General features: G+C 46.7%; 1 protein-coding gene and 1 non-coding gene across 3 annotated transcripts; one reads left to right on the forward strand and one right to left on the reverse strand.

Annotated features, from left to right (window-relative positions):
* Positions 1–1,834: 1,834 nt before the first annotated feature.
* On the reverse strand, positions 1,835–22,061 carry HDAC1 (histone deacetylase 1). Of its 2 annotated transcripts, XM_007067565.4 has the most exons (14): positions 21,803–22,061; positions 16,699–16,811; positions 16,041–16,158; positions 12,418–12,492; positions 10,462–10,600; positions 9,678–9,819; positions 7,883–7,975; positions 7,478–7,586; positions 7,155–7,295; positions 6,568–6,676; positions 6,315–6,445; positions 5,552–5,698; positions 3,817–3,865; positions 1,835–3,440 (listed from the first exon to the last, which is right to left on the reverse strand). In XM_007067565.4, exons 1-14 carry the CDS (start codon positions 21,849–21,851, stop codon positions 3,413–3,415), a joined length of 1,443 nt encoding a protein of 480 aa, XP_007067627.1. In that variant the 5' UTR covers positions 21,852–22,061; the 3' UTR covers positions 1,835–3,412. The 2 variants fall into 2 exon arrangements, with proteins under 2 accessions (XP_007067627.1, XP_037737585.1); XM_037881657.2 differs by lacking the exons at positions 1,835–3,440; positions 3,817–3,865 and adding an exon at positions 5,012–5,415 and having other exon boundaries at positions 21,803–22,013.
* TRNAQ-CUG lies at positions 11,163–11,234 on the forward strand. Its single transcript has one exon. It is a non-coding gene; the product is annotated as a tRNA-Gln (tRNA).
* Positions 22,062–23,915: the final 1,854 nt, after the last annotated feature.

The following is a 23,915-nucleotide window of genomic DNA, read 5'->3' on the forward strand; positions in this document are numbered from 1 at the left end:
AAACTAAACAAGTGAAGTCTTCTCCATTCCCTTAACAAGAGGCCAGGCTTCTTCTGTAAGACACCAGTGGACAGGAGCAATAATGACATGACATGGTTACACCTTTTAAAGGCTCACTTTACAGGATTATACTGGGGCTGTAGTCTGTACCTATCCTCATTCTGGGGTCCTTTTTAATAAACTTTGAGATGTCTTGTCTGAGGTCTCCCAGTCAATGACAGTGCACTGGGGAAATGTGTACTTATAGGCCTCTCCTGCTAAAGGGGGATTCTTGCCTGTAATAACTTGATTCTACTCTAGCATCTATGTATGGCAAAGTACTTTACACCATTAACTAACCTATGGTAGAGCATTCACCATCAGTGCTATGAGGCTAAATGTGACCAATCTTGTAACTAGGTTCTAGCTCAAGTCACAGTATGCCAAGGGGGATGCTCCCAAATTGAGGCTCATCTCCACTGCATAAGATCAGGTTATGAAACTGGTACCTTCAGCACAGCTGTTGTCAATACTGTCTGGCAGAATTAAAGTTGTCACATACTGCAGGTCCATGGAAATGGGCACAGCTGCACTTATCTAGTAGGGATCATTCTACAACATATGCTCTTACACATGCAATGGTATGAACTGCTCTAGGGTTAACTGTACCAGTACTGAATAGCTGTGTGGCAGCCATTTTGAGTACTGCTGACCTACAGGGAGACTTGCAGACTAATGTTCACAAGCTGACCATACATTATGGGTTGTAGTCACTCTCATCCCTTGGAAATGAAGAGATGCCCACCTCCCCCTTCAAATTAATTGACAAAGGGGTAAATCAGGGGTTCTCAAACTAGGGCTTGAGATCCCTCCAGGGGTCATAGGTTATTACATGGGAGGTTATAAGCTGTCAGCCTCCACCATTTATAATGGTGTTAAAGCTATTTTAAAAATTTATAAGGGGGTCCACTCAGAGGCTTGCTGGGTGAAAGGGGTCACCAGTACAAAAGTTCAAGAACCACTGGGATAAATGAAAGAAAGGTAAGAGGATTAATTATGACCCATTATCACTAGTAGGTTTGCCAGTGGAAGAGGTTGCTCCCCATGCAGGGAAATGCTAGTTTATGAACCTGTGTAAGGTGCAGAAAAATCTGACAAAATAGCAAGTAGGAGTCCTGGAATTGAATCAAGCACAATAACCCACTCATCTCAGTTGAGCTACAGCAAAACATTCCTAGACCTGACACCATTTTTTCCTCTTCCAATTATAGCAGGAGTCAACTGCCTCCTAATTAAGTAGCAGATTGAAGATAATCAACTTCAGGAAGGACAAACTTTCTAAGCAATGAGAGAGACTTGATCTATTAAGTTCTCCTGGGGAAATCCAAACCAAGGTGCACCCCCCAGTTGCAATGAGGATAGTGCAGCATGAGAACAGCAAAAAGAAATGCCTCTAGTGCTCAGCATAAAATGTAAGGCAGGGGGATACAATGCAGGAACCATGGCAAACAGACCAAGCCATTCATCAAAGGGGCATGTGGAGAATTAAGATACCTTCCTTTCAACTTTTTAAAAAAAAATGTTTAAGGTAAGGCCCTTACAGAGGCCTGTAAATGAAATGAGCAAAAGTAAGCATCAGTAAATTCAGTCCTGCTATAAATACATTGGCTTCAAAAGATGAATACAGGTCAGTTTTCTTACCAATAGGGGTAGAGGACACACTAAGCAATCACCCAAAGCCTCTAATTTCAATGGCTACGTTTTTCAACGGTGATCTACGCTATTTTGTGATCAACAAAACAAGTAGACCCCCTCCCTCCCTTGACCACAAAGAAGAGTAACAATTCACACCAACTTAGAAATGTCATTTTTATTACAAAGATTTTCAAAATTCAAAATAAAAAGCATCTTTTAAAAAACCACAATATATTTCCCCCCCAGACACACAGATACAGTGATCTCTCACTTCACAAAAATGTAAAAGAGCAGAGGAGCCGCAGTCAGCTTCAAGAGACTAGACATGGTGGAAAAGAAGAGTACTTAAAAAAATAAAACATTTAAAAATAAACCTAAGTTAGCAGCATTACTGGAGTTGAACCCATCAGCAGCGCTCAGTGGGAGGTACAGATATGCTAGTGGACAGAGGTATCCCCCTGAGAAAACAGCAAGTGAAAGCTGCCTGCAGAATTTCTGGGAGGCTGGAGCTCAGTGAAGCATTTCACAGGAAGCTCATCCAATGATTAGTTATGAGAAGTGAGATGCAAGGTAAAGGCCAGTTCTGTTCTCAAGCGACAGTTAGGGAGTGCTGCTGTTCCATTACGAAGACAGCAGCTTAAGTTGCAGGTTCAAAGGGTTCCCCACAGTTACTGGCCTGGACAACAAGGAGAAAGGTCCTATCCAAAAACATTTGTGCTTCACATCAGATGAGAATTTTCAGCAAGTGCCAAATTGACAAGCGGTTTCAGCCAGGCTCTTCGCAGTCTGGTCTTTAGCTGACTTGGGATTTCTGTAGTGGTTTCAGTCTAGGACCTAGATCAGCACTCAGAATGCACATTATGTGATCACGGGTAGCTGAGTGGGGAAAAAGCAGGTGGACAATGGGCAGTAATGCATTTCCCCCCACATAGGGGTTTTGGTATATGAAGAAAAATATTCCTTTGAGCCCTTCTCTCTTGTATGAGATGTATAATGCTGCCACACTAACTTCACTTAAAAGGATCCACTTTAGAAAGTTTTATTTAAAAACACCAGCTACCTGGTAGTTTTCATTTTGTGCTATACAGATCTATACCTTAGAGCAGGGCACCTTGGGCTGATACACCAGGGAACTTTACATATTTACTTTCAAACTGCCTCAACTCCTTCCACAAATCCACTGCATATAGCCAACTGTATTCAAGAACTGCACTATTTGACCCTGAGAACTGGCATCAGCTTGCAGTTACTTACTATGGTGTAATTGGACCAAAGACCATAGGAGCAGTTTCTCTCACAGGCATAAGGTGGGAACTCAAAGTTCTCCCACAAAGTTTCATGGCCATATTTCCACCTGACCTGAAAGTCAGACACTATTTCTACTTTAAAAAAAAAAATAAAAAAAATCCATATTCTCCAAGGGGTTATTTCAAAGAGAAGGTAGAGGGGAGGAAAATGATTAAAAAAAAAAAAAAAAAACACCAAAGAGGCAGTGGAAGGCAAGAGTGAAACTTCCCTGTCACTAATTCTGAGTAGTGCAGGTCTGTCTACTCAGAATCCTCCCCATCTGCTCTCCACGGAATGCAGCAAGGAATAATTTACAGTTCTTAAGTCATTTATATATTTATATAGAAATATATACAGAAACATATAAAATATAAATCCTGTGGAATGGGAGGCTACCAGAGAAGCAAACTTATAACTATGTACTGAAAGGTATTGTCCAGCTGCAGTCATCTTAGGCCGATTTAGTCTCTTCCTTTACCCTGTAGAGCCAAGAGTGGAGAGCGTGGGTTAAGCAACTGACAAGGAAGAATTAAATTGTGATCAAGTGTAGCAAAATAGTGGAGTAGCATGTTAAAGACTTTACCCTTAGGTCCTGTCCTAACAAATGCACTAACATCTGTCCTTATCTTCCACACAATGAAACATATTTTTAAGCACTTCTCTAGCACCTTTCATCCAAGTGCTTTATCAAAAGAGGGCCTTGGGTATTATCTATAATTTACAGATGGAGAAACTCAGATACAGGCACCTACAGGGAGCACCTAGAAAACCATCCTGCTCAACTCGCAGGCACCTAAGTCACATTGCATCCTAAAGTGGGGAGGGGAAAATCCATAAGGCAGAAGTAGGTCTCACCCTTTGGGTTCTGCTTTCTCCTCTTTGGCTTTTTCCTCTTCTTTCTCATCTAGAAAAGAAAAACCCCAAATAGCAAAGAGGCAGAGAAATAGCAACCACTCACCAGCCCCACCTGGCAGAATCAGACACCAGTCAGGGAGGTCCGATTACATTAGAAATCACTGGTGAGGCAGTCACTTTCAAAGTTACCTTAGAAAAGCAAACAGATAATGCCAGCTACTCTGCATGTGTGGGGCAGAGTTTGGAAACCGGGGAACCCTTCAGGTATCCACACCTGAAGCCACAGTCTGGGGCAGCAACCTGTTTTGAGCCACTTGTGGCATCCTGAAGCTCTGTTTTCTATTGTCCTCCAATCAGAGTCATAAATCTTCACAGTAAGTACAGCAGTTGTCCCAGCAACAAGAACAGAACAGACCAGCAGAGACTCAGACAGCTTGTGTTTGAGGTCAGCTAAGCTGCAGAATGTTTTTGGGTGGCAGTGACAAAAGATTTTTGCAAATCTGGCAACAGGCTGGATTATACCAGATCTCAGGGAGCCCGCAATGATACAGCTCAGGTTGTAGCCTTTATGTAGTTGTTCTGAGGAGTCCCCTAACAGTCACATCATTCTAAGCGTGTTACATGCGTATTTCTCTTTGGAACAGGTTAGAGCGGTCAGTGGCTCAGGCTGCATTTGCTGACATGTGGCCTGTGGTTTGTTAAAGATAGATTAGCCACTGATTCACAGCTCTACACTCACTCTACCAATGAAGAGAACTGTTGCCAATGCCTTGTTGATGAAATAGAGACACTAGGAGGGCCCCACTGCGGCAAGCCAGTGCAAAGGTAATTAGGGCAAGTGGCTAGACACTATGGTATTCTGAAGGAGTTTGTGGTTACGAAGCCCATAACCCCAAGGAACCAGACAACTCAGATGTTTATTCCTTCCCTTCCCAAAATACCTAAAGCCTCACACTGAAGCTTTAGCAGAGGGATGATCATTATTAGGCCAGTTGGAGCAGAGCGATGAGGGCAATAGCACAAAAGTATCAGACTTTGTCTCAAAGCCCAAGGAATACTTTGGTTTTCCATCTTAGTGATAATTGTTGGGATGGTGACACAAGGACAGAATTTAGCAGCTGTCAGACCAGAGCTGACCTTGGTAAACCCACCTAAAACTAGAATCTGAGAGAGTAGAGTCTTTTTTGCCTTGGAAAAGAAGAAAATTCCCCAGCCTGGGTGAAATTAGAACACTCATGGAGAGTACACAAGTCAGTCAGTGCTTAAAATGCGAGGGTGGGGACGGTTAGAAAAGGTCACAAACCTGGCAACATTTGTTGTTGTTTGTTTTAATTAAGCCAAGTTGCACTTTAAGCACTGTCTTATCAAAGCAGCTGCCCCAGATTATGAGACCGCCCCACATCAACACGCTCTTTCCAGATGCGTTAAGCACTGTGGTCAGTCCCATGTGTCACTGGGGTGTTGCTGCTAAACTCCTGTTCTCTATTAGCCTGCCATGCAACCCGGGTTTAAAATCCGGCAGCTCCTTCAAGGTTCCCATTGATAGTGGAGTGGTTCAAACGTCATCTCTCTCACTCCCACACATCAATTGTCAGCAATCTAGAAGATGAACCGCAGAAACGTTAACTTCTGCAACAGACACAGCTTTATTCATCCCTCACATTACGGAGTCCTGCATATGGGAGCAGCTCTTGGGAGCAGTCTGACATACTGCTAGTTCCAGTTTTACACCTACCTTTCTTCTCCTCCTCCTCCTTATCATCTTCTGCTTTTACACGCTTTGACTTCTTAAAATTGGCAACATTTTTGCGACCACCTTCCCCTTCATCTTCAGAGTCTGAGAATTCTTCATCACAGGCTATTCTCTTGTCGGCAGAGCGCACTGAGAGCAAAGAGGGAGAAGCTACCTCAGTCACACTGGAGTCTTTTTCCCAGGGGTCCGTAAGGCAGTAAACATATTTAGGAAGGTACATGCGCACACATGGAATGCTCTACAGTGCCAAGAAACTTTACTACTGTGCAGAAATACAACAATCCTACTGGAGTCACAGCTTAGCCAACTACCTGCAGCAGCCAAGGTCAGTTTCGGAGATCTCTCAGTGTAACACATATACGCGCCTTGGATTAAGTTTACAGCAGGATGTCTAGAGCTGCCAGCACAAACAGGTTAACTAACTTCACACTGGGAAAATCTGACTCCAGACCCAAAGGGCATAAGACAGTCTGGATATAAACTAGTGTTTTGACAGCTAATGGGCGACTTTTGCTAGAACAGCGGGAGCCTGTCTTCTGGCAGCATAAACGGACGTTACAACTTCCAGTGTTTTGTCAGTCATTTCCCCCCAGGAGGCTTTGGCAATCGTTCGAGCTCTAATATTAAAATGTAGATTCTTTCATTAAGGAAGTTATCTAGCAATAGCACTGCGTCACCAAGGGAAGGTTCAGCAGCATGCTCCGTGATCACACAAGGCAACCTATGCCCACAGCCGGGCACCTACTTGAAATGCGTTTGTCAGGATCCTCTTCATCTTCATCTCCGCTGTCCTCCTGCACGGCATCCTCGGGAATTGGCTGCATCTGGACACCAGGGGCATGAGGGAGCATGCGCAGATTCTCAAATAGCCGTTGCCTACAACCAGCAAAAAACAAACAAACCAAAAACCCCACACACTGATGATCTAAAAAGCATCATCAGAAACAAGCCCCCAGTGTAAGGGACCAATCTCGCTAGGAGTAACAGACAACACTTACTTAATCTTCTCAAGATACTCATTGGTGTTCTGGTTGGTCATGTTCGAAGGACTGATGTGGAGCTTAAAGTCTGGTCCAAAGTATTCAAAATAGTCATTATATGGAAGCTCTGCACAAAGATTAGAACACAAAATAACCTTGATTGGTTACAGATCTGGTATCGAAATAGCAAATATCACGTGAGCTTCAATGTGCTATGAGAATAAATGGAACATTTCCTTTTGGGGGTGACTGGAGCTCTCCTGGGATGCTCAGAAAAACATAACTTTTTGACAGTAGGGCCAAAGACTATTCGCTGCTTTAACCCCATGGTGCCCACAACAGGCCTTTTAGTTTCAATGAGATGGCAGGACACCCCAACCATTGTGTGCTGTAGGGGAAAAACGGTTTCTCAGGAGGTACTAGAAGACTAGAACACCCCACATACGCAGCGGCAGCTCAGAGAACTCGAACGCAATAAAAGTCAGCAACTAGTGAAGCGTCCAGGGTACTTCACAGGTCTTCTACACCTACTCAGAGCAATTTAATTTCCCCCAAGCTCTATTACTAGACACCCATCCTCTCAATACAACACATGATAGCCTTACCATTTGGAATTTCCGTGTCCAAAGCCACAGCAGTCTCATAAGTCCAGCATCTAGCCACGTTGCGGATTGTGTAGCCACCTCCTCCTAGCATCAGCATAGGCAAGTTAAAACTCTTTACGAACTCCACACACTTGGCATGACCTGCAGCACAGGGAACGGGAGAAAGTTCACAGCCTCACTAGGTAACTGGACAGTAAGCTTTTCAACACAGTGATTACATCAACCACACAGGGCCACCACAGATACTGTATTTTACATGTCTGAGCTTTCCTCAAGGCCACCCCCCTGGTTTGACTGCTTTGCTAGAAGCAGTGTGCTCTTACCTTTGATGGTCAGATTAAAACAGCCCAATCTGTCCCCTGACAGAGAATCCGATCCACACTGTAAGGCAACTGCACTAGGCTGGAACGTCTCCATCACTTTAGATATCACCTGGACAAGAAATCCGCTGTTACACAGTCCCGTGGGACGATGCCATAGCAACACAATGAAATCCATGTCAGCAGCTGACATGGAGATATTCCCTGATGCCTCAATGGCTGTTGCCTCCCCCCCATATTGGTGACATTGAAGCTCTCACAGGTAAGAATCTGCAAGTGACTGGCTGTAATTGTCAAGTAGAAATAAACACTAGGGAATCTTACAGCACAGGATTGCAGCTCCCCTCATCAGAGCATCACTAGAAAAAGACAAAGCAGCATCCCAGACTCACTCAGAAAAAAGCTTACCGGCTTAAATATCGCCTCATAGGATTCATCGTCAATTCCATCCCGGAGAGGATAGTTGACAGCATAATACTTGCCTTTGCCTGCACCAATATCCTATTAGAGTGAGACAGGAAAGACCACAGGGTCACCAGAGAACAAACACCAACATACACGTGCCAACGTAGAAAAGGAAAGTCTGGGATTCCACCAGGTCTATCAGAATCCAAGCCAAGGCACTTGGGGACAAATTCAGTCTTGGCATAAACGAGAACGATTCCAGTGACTTCAACAGAGGATTAGCCGTGGAGTAAGTGGGTACATTTGGCCTTTGCATTCAACTAATCAATCTAGACATAACGTAGCTAACGGAGAGTAATGCGAGGTTAGAGTCAAGCAAGGGAGTAAAACAGCACCTTGGAATTCTACTGAAACAACAGCCCTTGCCTCAGCATCTAGTCAAACACTCAACTGAGTCAAACTGGAGTCACAAGGTCTATGTAACTTGGGCCTCATTGAGAAGGTCATTAAAAAGTCCAAACAGGTTACAAGCCAGTTACAACCCCAGTTACAAGCCAATAGCAGATTTAAAGGAAACAGGTTCCACAAGCAAGGATGCTCTACTGAGAATACTTTACTGCTTGCCCGAGAAAGTTCAATCCCAGGAACAGACATGAAGAGCATCTTGCTGTGATATGATACATGGGAAGGAACAATCCCTAGTGACATCTACTGTCTCACTCTGGGCCTTTGAGTTCTCAGTTGCACATTCTGCTAGTAAAAACTGTGCATCGTGCAGATCCAGTAGCGCTGCAGAAAAGCCAGATTCTCCCATTCTTTCCTGCATCAAGGACAGGGGAAAACTGGCCATCAAGATTCCTGTTCCAGACTCTACACTGTTGGCAATGACGTACAGAGCCAAATGCGAATCAGGCTGCAGTCCGATACCAGCCTGAGCCTGCAGTATTGACAGTTGGAGGAATCTTGGAAGAGTCTAGTTTTGATTTTTAAAAACAATTAAATATCTTCTATCTACAGAGCACACTACCCCTCCAAAGCATCTGAGAAAAAAAAAATCGTTTCACTCACTGCTGTAGCGTGGCCGCTTGTAGGATCGAATGTGGCAACTAGCTACAAGTATGTATCGCCGCATAACTTAGGACAGGCAGTGACACCCACCTAAAACTCAAGGGGGAATTTAGGTCAGAACGCCATTACCCTAACTGGCATCAGACCATGACCCTAGGGTTAACATCCCTACCTCTTGAGAAGAGCACGGCATTGTCAATGACCACAAGCAGGCAGGACCCCAGTTGTGTCTCATTTGAAACACAGCACCTCCAGATAACCATGTCCCAGCACGGGCCATGAGGCTCAGCACCAACTCAGAAGGAGGAATGCCACCATCAGTATCACTTCCGCAGCACAAGGTGCTCCTTTGTCGGTCTCCCATTCAAGTACTGGCATGGCCAGACCGTGTATAACTTGTGAGATCAAAGCAATAGGGCCACCAGGGGAACATGGAAGTCAGTCTGCCAATAAATATGGCCCACCAAGATGTTCAGAGTCCCACACTATGAGGCTGTAGAGTAACTGACATCTGATGTCTGGGCATTGTTACTGTATAAGACTAAGCACCCGCTCAAAGAACAAAAGTTAACTGTCACACACATTTCCCATTAAACAAAGGCTGCTATTTTGAGAGAGTCCATCTAAACCAGTGAACACAGAAACAGCGTTTTAGTGAAATTAGTTGGACAGTGAATAGATGGAACAAATCAAATTCTAGGGGAAGTTTCTACTAAGCCTCCATTCTCACCCGCAGATCCCCTGTTCCTGGGAAGTATTCTCCGTACTTATGAAAGGATGCAGTCATGACACGGTCTGTGGTGTAAAAGGCTTCCTCCACGCCATCTCCATGGTGAATATCAATGTCAATATACAGCACCCTCTGGTGGTACCTAGAATCAGAAGGGAGTCAAAATGCTGCATTTCTTCAGAATGGAAATGGTCTTCACCAGCAGAGTAAATGGGAGGAGAGCAAAGACTGTGGTGCTAACCCCCAGGCTGTATGGTTACCAACTTGCTGTCTCTCTCTCTTGGAGTCTCTAAGCAAAACCGATTCAGAGCACGGACATTTGCCTTGAACTGGTCGGCAACGGAACAGAATCACCGAGGAAACCGAAGTGGCTCTTGCTGCAGAACCTGATCGCTGATCAATTCAGTTTACACAAACTCAACCCGTGACTTGCACATTTTACCTCCAAGCCTCCTACTTGGAGCTGCCTCATGACAAAAGCTGCCAGGATGGTAACGCTCACGACATGTTACAGGAGTGCCACTTTTGTGCGCCAAGGAAGAAGCACCAAAGAGTGATCACGCAATGCCTCCAGGCCTTTCATCTACTGCATCATACCATAAGTACAGCAACCCCTGCTGAAGAGAGGGCACTGCATCCAAAAAAGATGTCTGATTAAGCCCTCCCGAGAAAAGACACAGCTAACAAGGTAACAAAAAAGAGCAAACTGGGAAGAAAGTGGTACGGACTCAAAGAAAATGCATCAGAACAGACGAACAAAAGGGATAAGAAGTACTGCACATACTTTAATAGCTCCAAGATGGCTAACACAATGTCGTTGACATAACAGAAGCCAGAAGCCTCCGACTTCTTGGCGTGGTGAAGGCCTCCTGCCCAATTCACAGCAATATCTGTCTGTTGCTTGTTCAGCTTCACAGCGCTGGCTGCAGGGAGAAGAATTGCAGAACATTAGCATGAAAGACAGAATGGAGCCCTGACAAACTATGGAGAACACACAGAGGCCGCCTGCCCTGTGGGGTCACGTGTGTCATTCCATATGCCTGTGTGTGTATAACAATACAAATATCAAAGATTTAAACACTGGATTTCTCATACAAACCAGTAAGGCAGAAGACTCTCAGCTAAGGGGGAACACTACACTGATCTCTCTTCTACAGAGATACTACAGTAATGTAAACCGATTAAGCATCTATTTTTGCAGTACAGTCTTGCTCCCGTTTCACGCCTGTAGTTCAGAACATAAATGGGGAGCCTGGTTTGAAAACAGGTCCACAGCCCGCTAGCTCTTGCTAGCTTGAGTCACAGTTAAAGTACCGTTTAGTTGTATTTATCAGTTTCCTAAAGATAAACCTTTCATGGATAGCTTTATCTCACACACACAGTTAGCTTTGTTTAGTCCTTTGTATAGATAACTAGGCAAAGGGATCCCCCACAAACCTTACAGCTTGCACACAATTCCACTATGTGGTTCCGTTTGGTTCAGATGGTTCCATGGTGTAATGGTTAGCACTCTGGACTCTGAATCCAGCAATCTGAGTTCAAATCTCAGTGGAACCTAGAATTTTTTGCCAGAGGCTGGGAATGGGCAACAGAGGATGGATCACTTGGTGATTACCTGTTCTGTTCATTCCCTCTGGGGCACCTGGCATTGACCACTATACGAAGACAGGATACTGGGCTAGATGGACCTTTGGTCTGACCCAGTATGGCCGTTCTTATGTTCACAGACTTCAGTGCAACTTTGCATGGGTCTAAGGGTCAACACAGATGAATCCTTTTGTAGGGTCAGAGCCTTAGTGATAAGAGACTGGAATAGCTACTTCAGATGTATCTGTCAGCTGGACAAGCATACGTTTATCTTTTTGGTTTTTGAGTGTAGTCAGACTTTATATTTCAGAAAATAAGGATATCTATCAGTCTGTAGTAAGTATCAAAGCTTTTAAGCATGTGCACAGTAAAAGTCTCTCAACGCTGCATTACTCTGTGGCAAAAACTCATTAATAAGGATGCCATTTTATTTTAAATGATACAGATTTTAGAGAGTTTATTGATATCTTCCTGCTTTTGTTTTTCCTTCTTATCAAAAAAAGAGACCAGTGGATTTCTTTTTGTAAAACAAAACACCTGCTCTGAGGCTGAGGTTACACAGCCCTGGAACAAGTTTTTATAAAAAGCAAGATATCTTTAAATAAACCAAGGTTTCAACAACAAAGATAGCTAGCTTTATTGAAACAAAGTCATTCACGAGGCTTTCATTCCATACACAGGTTTCAGAGTAGCAGCCATGTTAGTCTGTATTCACAAAAAGAAAAGGAGTACTTGTGGCACCTTAGAGACTAATCAATTTATTTGAGCATAAGCTTTTGTGAGCATCCAATGAAGTGAGCTGTAGCTCACGAAAGCTTATGCTCAAATAAATTGGTTAGTCTCTAAGGTGCCACAAGTACTCCTTTTCTTATTCCATACGCAGATATTCCTCAACATGACCACTTAAGTGATCTTTGGATGAGAGAGAATATGGCTCATATTGAAGAGCCAGACGTTACATATAGTCATAAAGCATTCTCAACCACCAACCAATCTCATTCCAATGCATCGGGACTTGAGAATGATCACAACATGTCAGCCCAATTATTTTAAGGAATCTACAAACGTCTCCAACATCACATTTCTTTTCTGACAGAGCGACATTATGGACATTCTCCTAAAAAGAGAAAGCATCTAGGATTCTTGTGCTTACCAACAGAGCCTCCTGCCGACAGCTGACAAAATTCAAACAACCCATCAAACACCGGGCAATCTTCCCCAACATTGACTTGAAAAAGAAAGAAAGTGTTTGCATGACAAGCCTGCATACCAGAGGCAAAGTTTATGATGTAAATCTAACTTAAGGACATAAACAGACTCAGTAGAGCATCAAATATCTTAGCCTCGTTTATGTAATTTACATGTATATAATAAATAAAATGTTCAGTGAGAAGCAGACACTCATCCCTTCACTAAAGACGTCATTGTATCAGTCGTCAGTTGTTGCAACCTTCCCTTCAGTCTTTGCTCAGCCCACTGCCATTACTGTGACAGCTTGCAGGAAAGGACAGAACCTGCACTTAAGGTTGTAAAAGCTCTCTGTTGGTACAGAGAGATGCTATAAGTGCAAGTCCACTGCTGCTCTTTGAGAGACACTAAAGAATGAAACCAGCATTTCACATGCACTGTGGATCTACACGAGAGTTGCACCACCTAGTGGAATAAACTATAATAAAACCCAATTGTCAGTCAATTGTGTTAGAAAGTGAGTCGTGACACTATTAATTTAAAAATCACATGTTGCAAACAGGTCTCCTTCAATGTTACTAACATCACCTTAGATTATCAAGACTGAACATTTCAAAAGTTCAGTTTGATTCTCATGAGGTCTGCTGTTCATTTACTTTGCGCATTTCATATCTTGGATAAAAAAAAAACCCACCAATTTTTCTTCTAGGTTCTCAATCCTGAAGCATGTTTGGGTTGGAAACACTGCAGGGAAACCTTTTATTTCTATATAATTTTTCCTATTAGAAACGTTTACATGATTTTTTAAAAGTTTCATTGGGCCTATGTTTTGCAAAACCTGTTTTTACAAAAATCTGTATGGTGTAACAAAATTGAGCAGAACTTTTCCCTTTGTACTTAGAGGCAGGACCAGTCAAGCTTGAATCTTCCCAGCATGAGAAATGCTGCCTTCATTCAATTCCTCGCCTCCAAAAAGGCTAGCAAAAAATCATGTTTGGAGACCGAACAGATGAATGAGCAAGTTTAAGTAGTCTCCAGATTTAAATGGAACTCATTTCTTATGGACTGTACAAATCAGGAAAGTCCAAATTAAGTGTTCCAATTTGTACAACTGTTCCAGTGGGGCATGGTAAGTAGCAGTGGTTGAATAGTTCCCTCATCAGAGATGTTGGGAATCTATTCCCAGCAAGTGGGGAGGTCCGTTATCAGTTGCTGCAGAATGTAAGCTTCTCATTGCAACAAATTAAATTTCTAGCCCTTATGGCTGCAGTATAATCTTCTTGAGTCTTCAGACAGAGTGTATCGATGGACTGAGATTAAAGAGACCGTTTAGCATCACTGCTACCATTCAGAACCTTGTGGGCTGCAGCAAAAAGGACAATATTTGACAGTGTGACTCTGCTTCTGCTTGGCAAAGATATGGCCCTCTGTATAAGCAGAAGCAAATGGTGGAGTTATCCATTCATATGGAGACCTCTTCCCACCAAGCCCTTCAAAGCAGCCAGGAGATCAAGCCTTTTACAGCAATATGTGGCTCTGGATGGGGAAGAGAAAAAGTTCTCTCTCATTTCCAACAGCTAGAGCAGGGTCAGGAGCTTCATATGTATGATAAGCCCACTAGTCAGAGCCCAATATAATACTACCTAGCTCTTATATGGCACTTTTCCTCAAAAGACCTCAGAGCACTTTACAAAGGCGGTCAGAATCATTATCTCCATTGTATAGATGGGAATACTGAGGCACAGAGTGGCAAAGTGACTTGCCCAAGGTCACCCAGCAACCAGTGGCAGAGCCAAGAATAGAACACAGGTGTCCCAGTCCAGTGCCCTACCCATTAGGCCACTCTGCCACTCATATCAAAGATGGGAGTCCCCAGGATAGCACCCCTATGGAAATCCCAGCACCCACTCCTTTCTCAACAGCTAAGAACAGAAAGGAGACTAGGCTCTTCACCAGGGACTGGCCTTGCACTTGGGTGGTGGGGCCCCATCACCTCCATCTTTAATCTCTATTTCTGGCTCATAGGATTAGTCCTCTGACTAGGTGGTGGTGGACATATTTTGCAAGCCCTGTTAAGGAGGGGACATTGGACTGAATTGTGAATTGGCTTTTGTCTCACCTCCATATGTACTGAAAATTTTTCACATTTAATTTCCTTAAAGTAAAACCCTTGCTTGGAAGTACAGTAAAGAAAATGCCAAGCTGACAAGAGGGAGACCAGTGTGGGTGTTTATGAACCATTCCAGTCTCAGCGGTAAGCAGTTAGGTTTGTGTAAATATGTACTTTAGTATGTTAAGGCATATTATTTACCCCAGGAAGTACTTTGGTACACATTACACATATTACTCATTCCTTTAGTCGTTACACTCATGTGCCTAAATACTGTGTGCATTTTGGCTCACAATAGTTTAAAACTGCATATAATTCACCCTCTAGACCACAAATCTTTCAAGAGAGTTAACAGGGGATTACATATACACTTCATAAAAATAAGCCCCACGGGCCAACAATTCTACAGATTTCAGGAATGAAGAGAGTGCACACAACCAATATACTGTTTTAGGGAACTCCTAGCAATTGTATTTGTCCAAATCAGCCAGAAACTATAGTTCATTACCTATTAATTGTTGAAAAATGTTAGCACAGAGCTGCAGAAAGTCTGAAAAGGTATTTAAGATTCTATAACATGAAAGCTGCAAAAGATTTTTCCACATGGAGGGTGGGGGGAAATCTATGCATCTGAGGATATTCTAAGGCCAGAAAGAACTTTAGTCATTTAGTCCAACATCCTGCATAATACAGATGAAGTTGCCTGTCAGGTACGACATCAGAACTGAAACTAACACCACTTTCAGCACAGAGGGCCTGGTCCTGAAAGCTCTCAGCGCACAGAACTTCAGCTGAAGTCCATTTGAATTCAGGGCTTGCAGGATCTAAATCTTGGTCAGAACAGAACAAATTGTGAAGCTGGAATTTAAGCAGCCAGATTTCTTGATGCTGACTGATAAATATCACAGAATATTTTATACTCGTAAGGAATGAATTCCACAGATCTCTAGAAATAGCCCCACAAGGAACACAGTTACCAACAACATATCCCCTATTGCAATAGGAAATAGTGACACTAGTATTCCCAGATTATGAAAATATTACACAGATCTCTGCATATCTACCATACAAAAGTACTCCTGCTTCAAAAAAACAACCCATCCTCCCAATATCTGGGAGAGGTGGTCCCCAGAACGTCCCCATTATTAACAACTCCAGAATCTTATGTTACAAGTTGCTTATGCAGAATACCTATTGTACAGGTATGTCCACGCTGTTCCATTTATAAGCTAGAAAAGAAGATGAAAGCTTCCACCAACCTCAAGATCAAAGGAGTTAGGGACAGAACCACAATGGAGGAAAATAGTGTAGACCTCTGACAAAAAATAATAATCTAATTGGTTAGGTGAACATGGAAAAAAAAAAAAGTTTCATAAGATTCTCCCTTCTCTTTTGACAATGAGCTCAAAGAGCTAATCAGGGTTCTCAGGACTAAAGCAATTCAGGTTAGAAGCTGCAACACCATACGCATAGCTTACATCTCTGCATCTGCTTGCTGTACTCAGACATGTTATCAGGGCGAATAGATCTCAGAAATTTAATGTAGTCATCACTATGATACTTGGTCATTTCTTCTGCATTTGCTTTGTGGGGGCGCTGCAAGGAGAGAACAAAACAAGGTTTATTTGACATATATTCCTTCTCCCTCTCTAATGCCTGCCTCCAATCCCAAATTTACTCTCAAGAATAGCAGCAGCTAAAGCCAGTGCTATTAAAGCAAAAATAAGTCTACTTTCGAAGGGGAAGAGGAATGTTATGATAGGAGACTGGAGCTTTTTACTATATGCCTAGGCATAGGAAATAGTCAAGGTACAGGGAGAAAAACATTTCCCATTTTCTATATATAGATTACCTGATCTTTGGAACAAAACAAGGAACACCCCGCTAAACACAGGAGCAGTGGAAGTCTTAAATGCAACAATCTCTTTAAATTAACTTCACCCAGACGTTGGTCATTCCCCAGGAATATTTTCCAACTGTTTGTCCTCCATCTTGCTTCTCCAGAAGTTCCCAATAAAACACATAAGAGTCTGCAAGACCCTGTTCCATTGCAATACAGTGACAGCATGGGAAGCGGGTCAAGCCCCCTCCATACAAGCTTCCTACTTCTCTCTCCATGTCCGGGCCTATACTTACATAGATCTCCATTTTTCTGTAAAGGCCATAGTTCAGCAGTAGGTTGTGGGTCATTCGGATCCTGTGGGGTTTCATTGGATGGCCCTGGCCATAATAGTAGTTTCCAACATCCCCTGAGAGTGATAAGCATTTGGTTATAGTGGAAAAGAACATTTTCTCCTCTGAGCAACATCACTGCAGAGGAAGATGACAGGAGTCACCTCTAGTTAAGTCCCATCTGACCTTTATTTTGTCATTTTCTCTTTTCTACAGCAATATGTATGCTTGTCATGCTTCCCCCCCCCCAAGATTTATACCAACTCTATCAGAGTCTCATGGAAGACTGGATAATTGAGGTCTTGGAAAACCGAGGAAGTTTTCAGTGCAGTTAACAGATGTTGGGGAACAGGACACTGTTGCAAATCATTGAGGTTTGGTTAATCAAGTTTGTACCATACATGGAAAGATCCCACTATGTACAAAAGCTAAAATGAAAAGGCTGCAGCTTCTGTGGGACAAGAACAGCACTGACAGGCATTACACATAACTGTCCCTTAGTGCCATCATCTCCCAAAATTAGAAACCTTCTAGGGTCACCTCCATATGGGTAGGACCAATTTTCACTGCTGTATTTAATGAAGGTACACGTTTCCTTGAGAAACTACTGTATAGCCTAAGTTTTGGTCTGGAGCCACGAACTCTCAAGTTCTAATGCCAGCTCAGACAATGTCTTGTCTAATAGCCTCAGACAAATCACTTGGACTCTCTGCCTTGGCTTCCTCATCTGTAAAATGGCAATAATGTTTCCTAACTCGCAGGGGCAGGTGTGTGTGTGTGTTGTGATGCTAAGACAGTTAATGCTTGCAATGCACTTTGAAGATAAACAAAATCCTAGTATTTTATGGCCCCAATTATTTTAATTCATCCGTCCTTACCAGCCTGTGCATCCAGGCCTATCCTATCAGTAACTCACACTCAACATTGACACACACAAAAAAAAGTTAACTAGTTTCACAACCCCAAACCATCCTAGGAGGTGAGAGCGCCAACCTGGCCTGGCAGGTGACTCAGTTGAGAGTACATAATGTTTTGTCATAGATCTCAACATTCACGAGTAATTTGCACTGCCCCCGCAGCCAGCAGAGACTGAAACTTTTTCTATGCTTCCCCTAGTGTAGACAGAGTAAAACCACAATTTCCACTGGTGGAATTTAACTCTGCTTGAAAGTGGGGTAGACTGCAGCTTTCCTGGTCTACAACAGAACTCTGCACTGGTGCAGCAATACCAATGCTGAAAATTAGGTTAATTCCAAGCATTAACAAGGCCTGAAAGAACCACAGAGGAAGCCGAAGAGCCTAGCTAGGGAATCATCTGGCAGCCAGCACCTTCTGAATATCGAACTAACAACAGCCCAGGAGAGAATGGTCACTTGTCTTCTACCCTCCAATGAAATGCAGTGGGCAACTCACAAGTGATTTGAACTGAGCAGTCTATCTGGAGGTTTATTTTGCTAAACAAAATTATTTACCGGCTCTCTTTTTATAAGCAGTGGGGATATCTTTGCAGCCTCTAGGGTATGTCTACATGGCAAAAAAGGCATGTTCTTAATTTGGGTTAGCTAAATTAGGTTAAAATAGCAGTGAAGACATGGCATCTCTGCTTTTAAGTTGGGTTAAGGGCTCACGTTAAAGCCTACGTGGAGCCTGGGGCTGAATTTGAGCTGCTAACCTGAGTTGCCGTATATTCACTGTTCTTTTAACCCAAACTACCTAACTCAGATTAAACTAAATTAAGAGCACCCCCACTTTTTTTTTTTTTTTGGCGCTGTGTAGACATACCCAAAGATGCTATTACAAGCTGGACTCTACCAGCATCCTAGTCTATGTATATACCGATAAAAAAAAAAGTTTTATCATCACTAACAGGCATCACCTATCCCGCTGTAAGAAGACACTGGAGACAAAGCACTATAGTTTCACTGTTAGATCAAGCATAGGCAGGCGGGGGGGGGGGGGGGGGGGGGGGAGCCAGAGTTCTGACCTTGCAGCTACCTTGTGATAAAAGCTACATGTGCCTTGTCCCCACTTCAGATTTTACAGCAATAAAACTAACGCATGTTAGTTATCCGCTGTAAAAAAAACAAAACCAAAACAAACACCACCTTTCTGTCCATGACTACAAAGCCCTAGTTTATCACTGATGACCCACGCGTTGAGTACAAGTGTGAAAATTGTGCATCTCCAGACCCAAGGGGCATTGTGGACCCTCAGACAGAGCTTTCATTCACCATCTGACAGTCACGGACATAGGTACGGCATTCCCACAACTATCACCACCAGAGACCAGTATTTCCAGGAACTCTGAAGGATGCATCCAAAACCTCAGGGCATTAATGTGGCACTAACAGGTCACAAATACTTTGATTTTATGTCTAATGTGCACAGATCAGCTGTGGATATTAGAAGGATGAAAGTCAGACTTGCAATATCACGGCAACTGGCCTAACCTAAGGTCCCAGTCCAGCAACAAGTTTTGCAGGGGTCAACCCACATCTAGCACTGTGCGCATGCAGGGGTAGATCTCATTTTGGAACCAGGGCCTAATGTTGCAAGTTACTGTACTGAAGAGATAAAAGTCCCTAATATATAGCTGATGGAGCAGAGCACTTAAATAAACCATACTAAAATTCCTGAATGATCACTAAAAGCACCTTCTAACCCCACAATAAAACGACTAATAGTTATTCTGCCACAAGGATTAAAAACATTATGATAAACATTATGATTACACAACATCTTTTATGAAGGAAGATCACAACCTGCAAGAGATCATTTCATTCATCACTGAAACACGCACCCTGCTGGCAAGGAACACAGCAGCAAGCGTGGAACGGCAAACAGCAGTTATGTGACTGTAATTTCTCCCACTGAACTACAGGGGAAGAAAGGGAGGCAGAGCAGAATTACCCAGGTTGCAATTTGGGCAGGGCACCAGGGGCTAACACCCAACATTTGGGGAAGTGTCATGGAATAATTCAATAAACACAAAGCATCACCCCCCCATACCCAGTACCTACACTCACAATCCAGCCAAGCATATGCCTGGTGTTAAGCAATGCCTGGCTACAGAGCCTCCCCAACTAAAACCAAGCAGCTGTTCTGAAGAGAGACAGAGAGAAAAAGGTCTGATTGATATTACCACTATAGATCCGAAAAAGTTTTCAAAAGCATCAAGGAACAGCCCCCTTCCCTAGCGCCGCCTCCCCCACAGGCCCTTCCCCAGCACCCCATCCGGACTTCCTCCCCCGCACGTCCTTCCCCAGTGCCCAGCCATCCTCATCCTAACCCCCCACCTCTTCCCCCCCCCCCACGGCAGGCCCTTCCCCAGCCCCCCCGCACCGGCTCCCCTCCAGCCCCCCGCACTCCTCCTCTTCCTCACCCCCCCCTCCGCAGGCTCCCCTCCAGCCCCCCGTCGTCCTCCTCTTCCTCACCCCCCCCCGCCGGCTCCCCTCCAGCCCCTCCCCTCTGCCAGCTCCCCTCCCGCCCCCCCTCCCCTCCTCCTCACCCCCCCCGCACTCCTCCTCTTCCTCACCCCCCCCTCCGCAGGCTCCCCTCCAGCCCCCCGTCGTCCTCCTCTTCCTCACCCCCCCCCCGCAGGCTCCCCTCCAGCCCCCCGTCGTCCTCCTCTTCCTCACTCCCTCCCGCAGGCTCCCCTCCAGCCCCCCGTCGTCCTCCTCTTCCTCACCCCCTCCCGCAGGCTCCCCTCCAGCTCCCCGTCGTCCTCCTCTTCCTCACCCCCTCCCGCAGGCTCCCCTCCAGCTCCCCGTCGTCCTCCTCTTCCTCACCCCCCCCCCGCAGGCTCCCCTCCAGCCCCCCGTCGTCCTCCTCTTCCTCACCCCACCCTCCAGCCCCCCCTCCTCCGGCTCCCCTCCAGCCCCCTTCCCCTCCTCACCCCCCCGGCCAGCTCCCCTCCAGCCCCCCGTCCTCCTCCTCCCCCCCCCTCCGCTGGCTCCCCCCCCAACCCCCCTTCCCCCCGGCTCGGCTCCCCCCCCCAGCCCTCCCCTCCCCCCCGGCTCGGCTCCCCCCCCTCGCCCTCCCCTCCCCCCCGGCTCGGCTCCCCCCCCTCGCCCTCCCCTCCCCCCGGCTCGGCTCCCCCCCCTCGCCCTCCCCTCCCCCCCCTCCAGCTCGGCTCCCCCCCCTCGCCCTCCCCTCCCCCCCCCTCCAGCTCGGCTCCCCCCCCCAGCCCTCCCCTCCCCCCCCTCCAGCTCGGCTCCCCCCCCAGCCCTCCCCTCCAGCTCGGCTCCCCCCCCCCAGCCCTCCCCTCCCCCCCTCCAGCTCGGCTCCCCCCCCCAGCCCTCCCCTCCCCCCCCTCCAGCTCCCCCCCCCTCTGCCGGCTCCCCTCCCGCCCCCCCTCCCCTCTGCCCGCTCCACTCCCGCCCCCCCTCCCCTCCTCCTCACCCCCCCCGCACTCCTCCTCACCCCCCCCTCCGCAGGCTCCCCTCCAGCCCCCCGTCGTCCTCCTCTTCCTCACCCCCCCCCGCAGGCTCCCCTCCAGCCCCCCGTCGTCCTCCTCTTCCTCACCCCACCCTCCAGCCCCCCCTCCTCCGGCTCCCCTCCAGCCCCCTTCCCCTCCTCACCCCCCCGGCCAGCTCCCCTCCAGCCCCCCGTCCTCTTCCTCACCCCCCCCTCCGCTGGCTCCCCTCCAGCTCCCTCCTCCCCTCCCCTCCCCGGCTCCCCCCCCGGCTCGGCTCCCCCCCAGCCCCCGCCTCCCCTCCCCTCCCCCCCCGGCTCGGCTCCCTCCCTGCCCCCTCGGCCCCCCTCCCCCCCAGCCCCCGCCCGGCCCCCCCCAGCCCCCCCTCCCCGGCTCGGCTCCCCCCCAGCCCTCCCCTCCAGCTCGGCTCCCGCCCCCTCTCCCCTCCTCCTCCTCCTCCTCCTCCTCACCCCCCCCCGCCGGCTCTCCTCCAGCCCCCCGTACTCCTCCTCTTCCTCACCCCCCCCTCCGCGGGCCCCCCTCCTCTTGCCTCCCCCCACAGGCCCTTCCCCAGTGCCCCCTGTCTCCCCCCCGGCCCAAAGTCTCCTGCTTTCGCTTCACCGCCCCCAGCGAGGACCGGCCCGGGGCTCTCACCGTCATAGTAGTAACAGACTTTCCGCTTGGTCCCCTGTGTCAGCGCCATTTTCCTGCCTCCCGACCGCACCAAACCCTCCCGCAGCGCAACCGAACGCGCCCCGAGGGCCAAGCACCCCGCGAGCAGTTCCTCCCGCCCCCGCGGGGCGGCAGACCTATCGGGGAGTGGCTTGGACCCACTTCCCTCGGAGCAGCCAATGAGAAGTCAGGTAGGGCGGGGCGGTAGGATTAGCAGGGTAGGTAGAGCGCAAGTGTTCCTGGACTGTACCATTCCCAGAGAAGGGAGAAAAAAGGAGGAACGGGTTGGCAGGACTGTACCACTTCCGAAGAATGGGGCTATGTTCAGACAGGAGTTTACCATTCCGGGGGGGGGGGGAAGTAAGGGGAAAGTACCATTCCTCAGAGAATGGGGGGGAATCACACAGGCATGTACTATTCCCAGGAGAGGTATCGGGGCTGACGGGACTGAACCATTCTCACAGAAGAGGTGATCTGGACAGCTTAGGGCTAAACCACTTGAAACTGGCTGCCACGACATCACGTGCCACATGGCTGTCCCCACAGTGCCATTTGATCCCTCGCTAGTGCCGGCCCGCAGTGCACTGCCCAGGGTGTGGACGCTCCCAGGGGCCTGGCTGGAGCCCAGTGGGGCAGGGCTACCATGGGATGGGGGGGTAGCAGTAGTCCCAGAATGCACTGGGACCACCAGGCCTACAGGGGAACTGGGGGGGGGGGGCACGATGTGTCTGCCCCAGCTGCGGGGGGAGGGCGCATTCGGGTGACCAGACATCCCCAGATTGGGGCTTTGTCTTACATAGAGCAACTGTCCCTCTCCTTCCCCGCTCCCGAAAAAGAGTGTCCTGATTTTTCACACTTCATGGTCCATTCCTACCACATCCATGGTCCATTTTTGTAAATTTCACAGTCATGGCATTTTAAAAATCTTGAATGTCATGGTTTCAGACATTTAAATCTTAAATTTCCCGGTGTTGTAACAAAGCATGAATATATACTTAAAAACAGCGAAATATAAACGTGTAAAGCCCTTGTGTCAGCATTCCTCAAACTGGGGGTCTCAACCCCAGGGGGGGTTGCAAGGCTATTGCGGGGAGGAGAGTCGCAGTATTGTCATCTTTGCGTCTGTGCTGCCTTCAGAGCTGGGTGGCTAGAGAGCATCTGTCCGGGTGCCCAGCTCTGAAGGCAGCGCTGACACCAGCAGCCGCCTAGAAGTAAGGGTGGCAATACACCATACTCTCCAGCTGCCCAGCTCTGAGGGCAGTGCAGAAGTAAGGGTGGCAGTATTGCAATGCCCCACCTACAATAGCCTTGCAGTTCCTTTTGGGTCAAGACCCCAGTTTGAGAAACACTGTATACTTTTCCCCTATAGTATAGTATATAGGGTAAAAGTACACAAAACACCAGATTTCCCCGTCCTTGACACGTTTTTCATGGCCGTGAATTTGATAGGGCCCTAGTCACATCACAGACCCAGATCCCTCACCTAGGGACTCCCTGACAGGTGTCACCCTTGCTCCCCTGCATGCCAGTTGTGACAAGTTCCTGCTATATCCTTGCAAGACTTAGTTCTATTAAGTTTATGTTTTATCGTGGGCTAGAACTGTATTTAAACTCTCTAGGGGGAATGTGGCATGTGAAACCGGGGAGTTCAGAAGACTATATTGAAAAAGGGCTGGACAAGTGTGGACAGTTGGGACAATACATTTCCTGGGAATACCTAGGGAACGGTTAATGCAAATTCCCCAACTCTGGTTATGCAAAACCCCAGCCTTTTACGCCCTAAGGAGAGGGAGAGTGTCTGCTGATTACCTGTTGCAGAAGGCAAGATCAAAGACATGAGTGGTATACAGAAACAGCTGATCTGCCCAGCCTGGGTTCTGGTTCTGGATCTTTGTTGGATATGAACTTGTAACCACAGGAAAAACCCAGTTGTGGATTTTGAAGGACTGACGCCTACCAGAGTCCTAGGTAGGAGTTGGGGGTGACCTCTGGTAAGCTTTCTAGCATGCATGCAGGTTCTTTTATTGCTTTAATGTTCTTTCACTGGAATGCTTTTACCTTAAGAATAAATGTGCTTGCTTAGACGGAACTGGGT

Source organism: Chelonia mydas, chromosome 19 (assembly GCF_015237465.2).
Source record: "Chelonia mydas isolate rCheMyd1 chromosome 19, rCheMyd1.pri.v2, whole genome shotgun sequence".
NCBI lineage: Eukaryota > Metazoa > Chordata > Testudines > Cheloniidae > Chelonia > Chelonia mydas.

Coding starts and splice junctions, on each gene's coding strand:
- HDAC1 (XM_007067565.4), bottom strand. CDS start 21,851: ATGGCGCTGACACAGGGGACCAAGCGGAAAGTCTGTTACTACTATGAC. Junction 16,812..21,802: donor AGTCTGTTACTACTATGACG/GTGAGAGCCCCG, acceptor TATCACTCTCAG/GGGATGTTGGAAACTACTAT. Junction 12,493..16,040: donor CAGCAAGCAGATGCAGAGAT/GTAAGCTATGCG, acceptor TTCTTTTTCAAG/TCAATGTTGGGGAAGATTGC.